This window comes from Cavia porcellus, unplaced genomic scaffold, assembly GCF_034190915.1.
Source record: "Cavia porcellus strain 051 isolate PalLab524CR breed Dunkin Hartley unplaced genomic scaffold, mCavPor4.1 scaffold_26, whole genome shotgun sequence".
Lineage (NCBI taxonomy): Eukaryota > Metazoa > Chordata > Mammalia > Rodentia > Caviidae > Cavia > Cavia porcellus.
In genome coordinates, this window is record NW_026947509.1 from 37,047,932 (window position 1) to 37,061,320 (window position 13,389).

The following is a 13,389-nucleotide window of genomic DNA, read 5'->3' on the forward strand; positions in this document are numbered from 1 at the left end:
ATGGTTGTATGAACTAACGTTTTCATCTTCCAGAATCTGCCAGGCTTCTCTCCATGTGCTGCCATTCCTTTGGACAATTTCACTTTCTCACTGGTCTCTTCTGGTACCCAAACCCCAGTGACTCACTTCCATGGCCCTCCCCAGGCCTGATGTCCAGTTCCATCCTCCAAGAGCCAATCCATTGCCAATGGATGCCTGTTTAGATATCGCACAGGCAGCTCTTACCAATGAAAGACTCCAGAGTCGCATGAACACAAACCTGCTTCACTGGTGACTGGTACTGCTAGCCATCCACCCCAAATTGGGAATCATCTTAGATTTCCCTTTTCCCTCATGCCTTCCTTCTGCTTGGTAAACAGGTTCTTCTCTCCCCACTCCTTTAACATCTCACATGTCCTCCTCATCTGCCTTATGATAATGTGCCACTGTTTACCATTCAGACAAGTTCCCAACTGGCCTGTGCCCCTGATCTCACCTACCTCCCATTTCTCCTCCGCACTGTCACAAAACTAATCATCCCAAAGAGCTAATTGAAGCATACTTTATCCCAGTGAAAAAATCTCAGTACCTACAAAATGAAGTCCAAGTTTCTCAACATCCTATCAGGACCTCCATACATCTACAACACAGCCTGTGCCTGCCTTTCCCAAAGCCCACCTTGAAATCCCATTTTTACTGTGTTATGAGTCAACTGAGGATTGACATCCTTAACATGGGATGAGGATCTCTGTCCTTCGCCTCAGACCACGTGTAGCAGGCAGCTCCCCTAATGTGTGCACATCTGTACTGGCACTCTGTGCATCCACCATAGGGGAAGTCAGGCTGTTCTTCTCTGACCTTAGGGAGCCACCTGAGCTCTCCAGTATGCACCATAGTTGCACAGCTCCTCTGGCCCTGGCCAATGCTGCTCCGTCTGCCTGGAATGCCCGTCCCACCCACTTCACTGTAAGTCTGTTCTGGACACCCGCTCTTGCCAGGGGAACTTGGCAGTTCCCTCATTTAGTGCCCATTTCTAGCACTCAAACAATCCCTTAGAAATCAATTCATTGACTGTACTTCTATTGCACACCAGAATCTTTGGTGGATAATAAGCACGGTGTCTAATTTTGCAGTACCCTAAGCTTTTAAGACAACATAATTAGCATTTAGTAAATACTTATAGACTAGAAATCCCAAAAGAGTGTAGAGACACAGTTGCTTTCTAAAAAAAGGAATTATGTCTTACTTGACCTTAGACAAGTCTCTCTATGCCCCAGAATCCTCAACTGTGCCTCAGAATGCAGAAATCAATCCCCCCTCTTAGGGTTATGAGGCACAACTATGCTAGTACATGTCAAGGTCTCAGGATGGTACCTCCAACAGCAGTGCCACTAAGGCTCAGTGACTGTTTTTCCCTGTAGTGTCCCATGTGTAAAAAATATCTTAAGTGCAGCGTGTGCTCTTCTCAGGTGAAAAAATACCATGAACTGTAAGGACAAGTATAAGCAAGGTTTCTCCTAAAATTAGGAGCTCGTTTACTAGTCATCACTTGTTCCATAGGGTACCAATTAGCTCACTAATGATTAGGAAATGTAATGCAGAATTGGCTAAGGGCAAGGGCTTCCCAACATGAGAAAGCTACTCAGAGCATCAGACTATTTACACAAATTTGAGTTCTCATGTTATCCTGAAAATAAGCGTAAATCATTCCACACGATATAATAAAGATGTTTTAAAAGCTATTTGTAACTTCATCAATCCACACTGAATCAGTTCTTTAAAGGCAAGTGAATGAAAAAGAAAAAGGTTGAATATTACACTCATTATATCACATGGTTACTTAGTCAGTTGCTCACAGTATCTGTAAATTATTAAAAAGTAAGCTATCTTTAAATGGTATCAGCACTGCCATATAAAATTCATGCTGACCAATACTAATAAGGTAGGTTCGAATTTGAAAATTATACAAGTACAACTTCTGCATTAATAATGACAGCCTTAAAAAGAGCAGTGTAAAATAAATGATACAAATATGAAATTTACTCACTATTTCTGCTGTATGTCCCCTAAAGGTGTGGTAACATTTTCCTGTTTCTGTATTCCACAGTTTACACGTCTTATCAAAGGACCCAGTGGCGATTTTGTCGCTGTAATTTAAAAGCATGTGGATCTTTAAATCAGTTACACATTAAGCTAAATTAAGACAAGAGCTATTAATGTATGCGTGCCCATCTACTGAGGAATTTACATCTGTATAAGCAATCCTATATTTATTTCAGTAGATAACAAAAAAGAGCTAATTTTTGAATGACATAAACTTTTTGCTTAATTTTACAGATCTTGTGTTAAATGCATAAATATATTTTTAAATTAACAATGGATGCTTAGAAAAGATTTAGCAGGGAAAATCAGTAATATTAATGTGACTAGTGTGTAGTTTTAGCTGTATGAACATAGAAAATGTCTGTTAATATTTATATAGACAAGTGAAGATTGACTTTAAAAGAAAAAAACTGAAAAGATATAAATTCAAGTAATCATATAGCTAATAAGGTTGTGGGGAATTAGATAATGTCTAAGTCTTTGAGAAAATAACAGTAATATTCCAGTTATAAGAGGACATAAAGCTGGATGAGGTGTAACACACCTGTAATCCCATCATTTAGGAGACTGAGGCATGAGGATCACTGTGGGTTTGAGGCCAGCCTACTATATAGTGAGACCCTGTATCAAAACACTGTGTAAAAAGGATACAGAGAAGAGATTGACAAAGACTTTCTAACAAACAGCTTCCCTGGTTGACTCAAGCAGTGCTGCCATAGTCATGGAAAGATAGAAATAGATTAGCCTGATTAATCTTTGTCTTGGCACTAAAACCTCTTCTTTTAACCTTAACCCATATTTATCCTTTACACCAAGGTCACTGAAAGTTTACCCACTGTGTTATCATTTCCGTTGAATTTCATTGTTCAAATATACAAGGGACCTTAAGATCCAAACAATAAGATCCCAAGTCCAATTATACACATCCAGCACAACTGCACCAAAACTGACGTCTTGCTTTTATCCCTGGGTTCCCAAGCCAGCCATGTGATACTTCTGTGGTCTCTCAGTCTACGGAAAAGCAAGATCTTTTCTGTCAACATTTCAGGGCAGCTCGTCCCTGTGGCGCCCCACACAAACCACCGAAGCTTCTAAACCCTCAAGGATGGTTGGTTACCCCGAGTCTCTCAACTGCCTTGCTCCTTTGGGATCTGGTCCAGGACACTGGAGCATTTTCCATCCACTGCTGCCATCTTCCAACTTCTGCTCATGACAGTGCTCAAGCATTGGGTTCCATTCCTCCTCTCAAATATACCAGTTTCAAGTTGTTCTTGTTTCCTGAGCAGTTTCTGTTCTATCACAAACTGTTCTCGAACTCCAGATGATGCCACATCATAAAAGATATCACTAATGTCAGCATCTTTGAGAATTACTTTATCGAATCAAAACTTATCCCTGACCTAATGTATGAAGTAGATAAACACTAAACCACCCCCCCACACCACACACACACATTCCTTTTTTGTGGTAGATGTCTTAACTCGCTGAAAGCAAAATGCTAAAAGCAATGAAAACCACTGCTTTAGCCCATTTGAGGTCTGATTAAAAATATACATTGAATCATTAAATGCTGAAGTGTTTTCAAAATCATTACTGTAAAAGTCACATTGTCATGGTTATTAACCCCCACAGGCTTCTAAATCATGCATCCCATCATTCCTGCCACTCTCTGAAGCAGTGCTAGAGTCCTCTCTCATGCACGTGTTTACGAGGTGTGATCTAAAACATGGTGAATGACGCGGCCATCCAACAGAAATGGAAACACACGTGTGTCCTCATCCACTTATTCACAGGATCTGTCACCAAATGACTTCTAGCTCTTCCTCGGGGCCAAAATGATGGTGAAAAGTAAATCAATCAGGACTGTCAAAAGGCAGCCAGGACAGCACAACTAAAGACACAACATACGATTCTACAATTGCTTCAGAAAGTCTTAAGGATAATGGGAAACATGTGTTTGAATTAAGGCAGGGGCAGGGGGTGGGAGTATTTTGAGAAGAATTAAGGCAATGCATTTTTTGCTGTAATAAAAATTTTAATTAAAATATTCACCATATCTTTTGATCATACTTCACAAATAAACCATAAGACTGGGATAACTATTTACATAATTAACAAAAGGGATTTTCATTAGAGCTCTTGATAGACTCCAACAGTACCAGAACAAATTCTTCACCTCACAACTCCCAGGAAATATTGTTCTCACATAGACACCCAAAATATATCATGTCTATCAAATAGACTATTAAAAATGTGACATTATATTACAGAACATTACAATGCAATAAAAGTAAGAATTATACTGGCAGTGTAAAACAGTACCATTGAAAATTTTAATACCATTTTTCACTTCCTCAAATTAGTATAATAAGGTACTGTATTATAAAAAACTGTCATCCTAGAGAAATGACAAAGTATGTTAAATTGTCTGTAATTTGTCATATTTAGTCACTTAATGTGCCGCTTAAGGTTGATTATGCCATCACAATTAATGTGTTTGGAAAGTATTACATTTTAAAAAGATGTAATGACATGCAAGACCTAGACACCCATTGTTTTAATTGGAGTGTAAAATTCTTCTTTGAGTCATCAAACGTCAAGAAAGGTGCCCCAGTCTCCCTGCCATCCCACAGAGCTTTCACTGTCTTGTGCGTGGATGTCCGCACCGGCCTCCTTGGGAACCCCTTCCCTTCTGCGACTTCCCACCGGCACAACCCTTCTAGATAGTACATTCACTCTCCAACTCCTTTGTTCCAAACTCTTTGATAGCAACTCGGTCTGGCAGAACAGCGTAAACTCCACGGATCTCTGCCCCCAACCCTTCCATTTCACTATAGGAAGTGCTCATTGGAGAGACCACTGAGCTGCCTGCCGCAACCCTGCCTGCAAATCCCAAGCTGCCAATACCCTCTCCATCTCTCATCCTTCGGGTTTAGGTTCTTACTTCACATCACCTCCAAAGACATTCAAACGAGGAAAAACCACACTGTTCTACTCCTCTTAGCTTCTGAACTAGTTACTGTTTTGTTCTAGTCATCACGATGCTATAGTGGGTGAACTACATTTACTGAACCAGCAAAAACTATAAAGAAGATACAGGTTGTGGTGGACTAATGAATGATCAGTTTGGGCAGGAAAGCCCAGCACAACTGAGCTGGTATGGTTCTGGGCGTGGAAGACCCCCTGGAGAATTGCTGCCAAAATGACACCAAAGAAGGATTGGAGGGAAGATTGTATGCTCTTGGTTTTCATGGAGAAGCTTGCCATGGCTGATTTTGCTGATATGAACTTGGATGTTCTCACTGGAGGAGGAGCTCGAGTCCTCACTGTAGCCTGGGACAGCTGCTGTTGTCGGGGAGCTCTGGTCTTCACATTGAACATCACTTCCTGCCTCCAATGCAGATCCCTCAGCCTTCTGACATAGACTCTTCACTCTACTGTGCAGACTTTCTAGCTTCCACCACTGGCCACTGGGCCTTCCTGGTGCAGATCTTTGATTACAGACTTGCTTGAGACATTGCTGTGGACTCCAGAACTGGTGGAGGGCATTGCCATCGGTCTTAAGCTGGACTCCTGCAGGACATTGCCGTGGGATCCAGGGCCTCGACTGGATTCTTCAGGTCTAGCGTGTACACAGATTTCTTGTACTTTCTGCATTTAACTTTTTGTATGAATATTATAAAATAACTTTTTAAATTTTTTTTTTATTTTAAAGGGATTAAGACAAACAAGGACAGAACAAACAGATCAGAACATATCTATGTAAGCAACACAGTGCTTCACCACAAGACAACCCAATATTAACAGTAGCTACTGTACTGTCTCTTTCTTCGAAATAGTTGAGCATACCTTCACATACAATAGTATCCCACATAACAAAAAGGTATAAAATAACTCTTAAATTGTGTGTTCTACATTAAATATATTCCTTAACAAACCCTAACTACAACACACACACTTAAAAATTTTGAACAAATACACATTCATTTGCTAATCTTTTGACAAAAACTCAAAGCCTTTTCTTCGACTCTGTGTCAGCTATTGGAATTCGTGTTCCAACAGAAATCACATCAAACCTCTACAATTCCTAGTTGTTTTGCTAGTAGTAAGGATTCAACCAAGGGTTTTCACACTGAGTTGTATCCTTAGCCCTCTTTCTTTTTCTTTTTTTTTTTTTCTTTTTCTTTGTTTTTCTTTTTTTATCTTTCAGACTGGGTCTCCTTAAGTGGCTAAATTCCCAAGCCTGAGCTCACACTTGTGATCATTCTGTCTCAGCCACCCAGAGTGCTGATATTACAAAGATATGCCACCCATAGCAAACTGACATGTGCCCAGGTCAGTTTTCTTTAAAATGTCATAAGAAACTTAACTGGGGCTGGGGATTTAGCTCAGTGGCATAAGTATCTGCCTGGCAAGCGCTAGGTTGTAAGTTCAATTCCCAGTACAAAAAAAAAAAAAAAAAAGAAAGAAAGAAAGAAAGAAAGAAACTTTAAGAACTTAAATATATTATAGAACAATCAGAGTACAGAATTTTTCCATATTCTCCCAGTATATATATTCTAACTAACACTGATCTTAACCAAAGCTTCAGTTAGTAAGACTTTTGTAAAGATTTAACTTGCCAAAACAACTTTCTTCTCACACTCATATTTCATTAATTTTTATAAAATGTTTAATTATGCAATGATTTGTGGAATTAAATCCCCCATTAAATTAGTGGAATGAAAATTCAGCCTTATGGACAAATACACCTAGCTCTTGAGCTAGGGAGAAAAGTTAAACCCACTGCTATAGATACCCAAGGGGGCCAGAAACATCAGTAGTGTGTTGTGTGCAAGGACAGAGAAACATGGAGTCATCCACTGATTCCAAGTCAGTTCACCAGAGCTTGGCTTCTAGTGCTTCTGTTGCTCTTGGTTCTATTAACTAGCATGTTACACATGCATTGCTGCCACCTGGCAAGGCTGAAGTGTAAACCATGTTGTAACTGCGCATGCATATCCCTGATCCAGACCCACTGCAAATGTACATCTCTGGGAACTCCCGAGGCCAGACAGTCAGTCTCGTTGAAATCCAATACCACTCTCTTTTACCTCTGGTGGCCCCCAGAAGAGTACTTGAACTTTATAGTCTAAGAATAATACCTACCTACATTCTCTACACATTGAAGGAGGTATTGAAAAGGCTTCCTAAGGACATACCAGACACTCAATACATTTTAATCCTGTCTGCTTCTCTTCACCCTCTAATAGATGTAGGGTGAGCACAGGAATTAAGGAAGGAGGTAGTGAATGAGGAAACAGACCCGTAAGGATTGTTGAATGCTATGGCGTAGACCACATTCCCGTGGCCCTCCAGGGTGCGCAGCTCCTCTCCGGACCTGGTGTCCCAGACCTTGCATGTCCGATCGTAGCTTCCTGTGATAAAGCTAACAAAAGGGCCACAAGCACATGACAGAATGAGAATGGCACTATGTTAACAGAAACTCCAATTTCTACCTGCAGGATAATAACTCCTAGGCTTTGTTTCTTTATGATGAAAATCATGACTATCGACAAATTATGAACAATGTCTAAAACCTTGGACTTCAAAGCATCTGTATTTCCAACCAAAAAGCTAGTCACTAAACAAAGCAGAGGAATTCTGCTAATAATTGTTAAAACAGTCCCATAATATATAACCTTACATAATTAAAGACTGTGCATAACAATCAATAATACTCTATGACACTAAATATCTATATCTATGCATCTCAAAATAGCATCATCTCAGTTGTTGAGCATAGCATTCTATCATTATCCTGCATACTCTTCCTCCATGCTCTATGAATGGCACCATCAGCAATTTCTGTCAATACACAATCTCAAAATATATCCTTAACATGGTCCCTTCTGCCCATTGCCTCTATTTCTTGCCTAAACAAATGAAATCATCATTTAATGAATCTTAGCTCATGGAGGATCCTTAAAAATCTATTGTGCTTCACAGAAGATGGGAGACTTTTTAAACCTTTAATGCCATCAGTCTTGGCTAGCTCTCAGACCTCAATTTCTCCCCAATATCCAACCTGATCAACTACATTCACCTTCTTGACTGTCTCTGAAGATCCTAATGCTCTGCTCATCTGATATATCCCCATTCTATCAGGACCTAAAACAACAATTCAAAAACTAACATGCATACAACTAGGGAACACATTCTTTACTAATAATAAACTCTTTGACATGACTATTCTACTACAAAAAAGATATATTGATCAAATGTCTCAGTAACATATCAATGTCTTATTTATTCAGTTCTTGACTGGGAAAAAGGCTTTCTTTTTAAAATATCTCTGAAACAGAAACGTTAATTTAAACATAAAGCAAAGTGATTTAATTTCCAACATAATGAACTAATGCAGGAGGCCAAAAAGCAAGTCTGAATGTCTAGCAGTAATGATAAAAATTGGAAACAAATTCCGGCATGTAAACCTAACTTAACAGAATGACTGCTAAGATGGTGTATTTTTGGTTACCCTTAAAGGATTTTCCTAAAGAGGAATTGAGATATATCACGTACAGGTATAAATTCCCTATGTTGAACATGATCATTATGTATGACTAAATTGTAGCAATGAACTTACTAAAAATTTTTAAAATGAAGCATTTTCCTTCTAGCTTCTTTTCACCTGGCTTCCTTCACCTTGGACAGATGCAGACCTATATTTGAATCTATTCATAAATGTACTACAGACATTGCTATGGGCTGAGCTGTGTTCCAGCCCCACTCCAAAACTCGTTTGTTGATATCCGTGGGCCTGGCACCTCATAATATGTCTTTGATTGGCAATAGTGTCACTGAATGTGTAATGAGGTCAGAAATAGTCATACACACACACACACACACACACACACACACACAAACACCTTGTAGAAATGAAGGCATACATCAGTGTGTTGTTCTACACATTAAACACACCACCAGAAGCTGGGACAAAGGTTTAGGCAGATTCTCCCTCACAGCCCTCAGAAGAACTACCTTCTCCTTTGGGCTTCTAACCTCCAGACCTGCAAGCAACAAATTTCTGTTGTGTGTGTCATTTAGCTGGTGCTGTATTATTAGAGTGGTCCTAGGAAACCAAACACTACAGGAATATGTATACTTAGGACTGGAGGCAAAATAAGCTTTCTAACTCACCTCTCCTACCTAGCACCTCAGATGCCAAGCAGACACAAGGCACGCACTGAACACTGGCCTGACGGTTCCAGTCCTCACATCCCAGCACCCTGATCCTGCTCTGAAGAGCTCAGTCACACACACATGTGCTGTGGCTGCTGTGTGATGGCTCCTACCACCAAGGCAGATCCAAGGTTGCCCTACCTGATCCATTCCCAACTCCTGTTACTCACAGCTGTATCACCCAAATGACATTATTATAGAAAACTTAGAATAGAGAAAGAAAGAGCTTACATTCCTTTCTCCTCTGTATTCAGAAGGATTCCAAAATCAAGAGAAATGAACACATGAAATATTTAACTATATGGTATATTTGACAAATTCTCAGAAATATTTATCTCCTCATTGCTAAAAATTAGAAATAAAAACAGAATCTTACCATGTTCCTGATTTGTTAAGTGCGACATTAGTCAACGGCAATATATGTGCTCTGAGGACCTTCAAGGAAAAAAAACATGTTTTATTTTGGACTTCTACCAAATTAAGCCTAATTCATTAATTTTTTACCTTCAAATGAGTGAAGACATTCAACATCATTGTAACTGTGTTTTTGATCACTACCAACTTACCTTTACAGTAAATTTGTCTATTAAACAAGAAACTACACAGGACTAATTTCTTCTTTATGTTAGCCCACGTTTATGGCACATCATGAATGTATTCATCATGCTGAGTTGGGATGTACATACCACATCTTAATCATTCCTCCCCCTTCTTTTTCCCTCCCCCACCTCTAGATTCTCTTTCCATTCACAAAGTTCTATTTCCCCATTTCCTATTATCTATCTTTTATTTTAGTCTAAATTATTTATACTTCAGGTTTCTTATATGAGAAGCCATAAAATATATAAACTTCTGCATCGATTTATTTCACTAAGCATTACAATCTCAAGATGCATCCATTTCCCTACAGATGATTCAGATTTTCTTTATCCATTTATCTGCTGGTGGACATACAGGCTGCTTCCAAGATTTAGCTATTCTGAGTTGTGCTGCTGTAAACATGGGTGTGCCTGTATCACCATATTCTGATGGATGTAATTCTCTCAAGAGGAAGAAGAGAAGGAGAATAGATAGACTGAATGGAATTTCCAGTTTTAGTTTTTTGAGGAATCTCCATATTGATCTCCATAGTAGTTGTTCTAGCTTACATTCCCACCATCAGTATAGAAGTGTTCATTTTCCACTGCAGCCTTGCTTGAATTTGTTGGTTTGTTTGTTTGTTTTAGTTATTGATGATAACTGTATATAGGAACTCCATTAAATATGATCCATATAGATTTTACAATGATTATTACTTTTTGAATCCTAAATTTCCTTTAGAGTTTTTCAATCTCTCCACTGCCTAGCATATAATGGATGTTCAATGACTATTCACTGGATGGATATACCAAAATTGGAAAATGTATTAAAAGAATGATTTTCTAGACTGGGCTCTTTCCAGCTATGTCTGCTGCCAAAGTTTAACTGCTAATAGCATTCGCTTTCACTGTCAAAAGCTCTCTGGATGATTAATTCATGGTAACTATAGTCTTAGATCTCACATTTGAAGTTAAACACTACCACCTGCTGGAAGAAGAGATATTTACAAAATCAACCTCAGTTTTTTCCAGAAATTTAGATGGATGACTACCAAAGCGGACCTGAATATTTTATATCAGGTAGGGTAGGCACATACATAAAAAATATGGTTATTATTATAATTATATTTAAATCATAAAATAAAAGTAGCATAATATGAAGTAATTTTTAGGATAAAGTTTGGAGGTTTTAAATAACAAAGTTTTTCATAAAAGTACTAAATGACCACACTTGTTATAAATTTAATTTCGCTATGAAAACTATAGTAAGAAATGAGCATATTACATCAAACTAAAATTATTTAAGTCCTATAAATAATTTCCTGAAATTCACATAAAAGCCAAAAATATGAAATGTTTATAAAGCATGAAACATAATTTACTAAAACTGCTTGAACTGGGAAATAATTTTTAACTGCTCAATAACTTAGAACTACCTTAGTGGTAAGAACCCTTTCAATTTATCACATCAAAGGGGACCTAAACCTCTCAGGAATATTTAGCATCTCAAGAAATAAGTGTTTTTGAATTTCACTCATTTCTTAAATATTGACTCTTTAAGTATAGCAAATATATATGAAGTGTGAAGCAAAAGCCACATAAGAATTTTTGTTGAAAAAGTTCTTTTCAGGGAAACAGAAAACTATGTTTAGAAGGAGAGAAACGCCAGGTACTTTATGGAATTTCTTCTGCCTGGGGTGGTTAAACATGCCTGTACTAGTCAGGGTTTTACTAGAGATACCGGCTGTAACAAGCTGACCAACCAACCACCCGCTGCAGCGCCTTACCTTGAAAAGGTAGAAGACGTGGCTGCCGTTCTGCCCCAGCTTGGCCTGCAGCCTCTGCACTAACAGTCTCACCTGCTCCGTTCTTGAAGCCGTGATCAGAGGCTCTGCTTTCTGGATCTCTTCTACTAAAGCGTCCACATCAGTGCTGAAATTCGGCCCCCCCAAAAAAAACATTTTTCACGTTAATACTTGCATTTATATTCATTGCATGAGGAACTATATTGCTTTATGAAGCACATTAATAAAATATTTAAATTTTTTTAAAAAGCATCATCCTCTTTCCCAACAATTCAAAAAGGAGAGTCGTGGCACAAAAGCAAGATGCCTGGCTTGTCTAGAATAGGTTTTTCCATGACTCAGACTTTTCTCAGGGCACACAGTGCTCATAGCTCTGTGACTGTGTGTGTCCTTCTTAAAGCTATTAAACTTAAAGGTCAGTGTACCAGTGTTATGTGACAGGCCTCTCAACGACTATGCTGTAAGAGTGGTGTTTTATCAGAGGGCTGATGGAAGCAGTGTGGCCCTCTCCCCTTCTGCTTTTTCCATGTGAAGAGGCAGCCCTCCTCTTTTTTCTGCCTCAGGAGCATCAAGGTTCCCTCTTGGAAGCAGAGAAAGCCCTCGCCAGACACCAAACCCACAGGCATCTCAGCCGCGAACTTTCCAGTCTCCAGGACTATGAGACACAGATGTCTGCTCTTTATAAGTTACCAGGCTCCAGCTGCTTTTATTATAGCAGCAAAACCTATACTCAGACACTTAGGAAGGCTACAAGCATAGCAGTTCTGAGTGTGATGAGTTGTTTTTTTCTGTTTCCTTCCATTGAAGGAATTACATGACATTTTTGGTTTTTATAGATGTTTACACTTAGGAGTCCACCTTGAGTCTGAGAAGAAATTTTAGACTTTTAGAAAAAAATGTTAGAATGGTTGGGATTTGGGGAAAGAGATTATTGCATTCTTGGTTGTAAGCAAGACAGTTGTACCATGTTAAGTGGAATTTTTTTGTCTTTCTTGGTATTGGAAATAGAACTCAGGACCTTATACATGCCAGGAAGGCACTGTGCCACTGAGCCATACCCCAGCCGGCCCTGTTAGGTGAAATTCTGATTTTGCTTTTATTCAAGGATTAAATACGGGTTAAGGAGATGTGTTTGGGTATCAGGTTTTCAAGGGGTGGAATGTGGTGTCAAATTGTCATTGTGTCAAATTGAGTGGCTTGGGAGTCACCAAAGGAATCAGTAAAGTCCACTTCCGGGTGGGTAAAGGAGACACAACCTTGTATATTACATCTGGTCCTTCACCCTCCTTTTTTTAGAACTGTTCCCTTGCCTTGCTTCCCAGCTACGCTGTTCCCCCATGGCCTCCTTTCCACCATGACATCTCCGCCATGGAGCCAGATGAACGTGGACTGAATTCTTGGAAATCATAAGCAAAAATAAATCCATGCTCCTTTAAGTTGTGTATGTTGGGTATTGTGTTCTAGTATCAGAAAAGCTGATCAATACATGGAATCAGCTCCAAGACAAACACACCCCTTTCTAAATACCTGTAAGGACCTCAGTACCTATGAGTAACTCATTTTAAAACTACAGAGCAGCCCACCTATGTGAAATATTGTGTAAGACACAATATTTTGATGTTTTTGGCTTTGTTTTGTTTCTGTTTTCTACCCACTGAGAATATCTTTATCATATCTGAAACTGAATTTCCACAAGTACTTAG

The 13,389-nt window shown here is 39.0% G+C and overlaps 1 protein-coding gene across 5 annotated transcripts in view; it reads right to left on the bottom strand.

Moving 5' to 3' along the window:
• Positions 1–13,389, bottom strand: part of Daw1 (dynein assembly factor with WD repeats 1) — a 47,722-nt gene that overhangs the window by 21,062 nt on the left and 13,271 nt on the right. For all 5 annotated transcript variants that reach the window (XR_010043467.1, XR_010043468.1, XM_063237210.1 and 2 more), the window contains exons 3-6: positions 11,669–11,813; positions 9,680–9,738; positions 7,388–7,510; positions 2,027–2,126 (exon numbers count right to left, since the gene is read on the bottom strand). Coding sequence is in view for 3 of the 5 variants with exons in the window: in XM_063237210.1 (XP_063093280.1) it covers positions 2,027–2,126; positions 7,388–7,510; positions 9,680–9,738; positions 11,669–11,813 (427 nt within the window). In the remaining 2 variants the exon portion in view is untranslated. The remainder of the gene's footprint in view (positions 1–2,026; positions 2,127–7,387; positions 7,511–9,679; positions 9,739–11,668; positions 11,814–13,389) is intronic.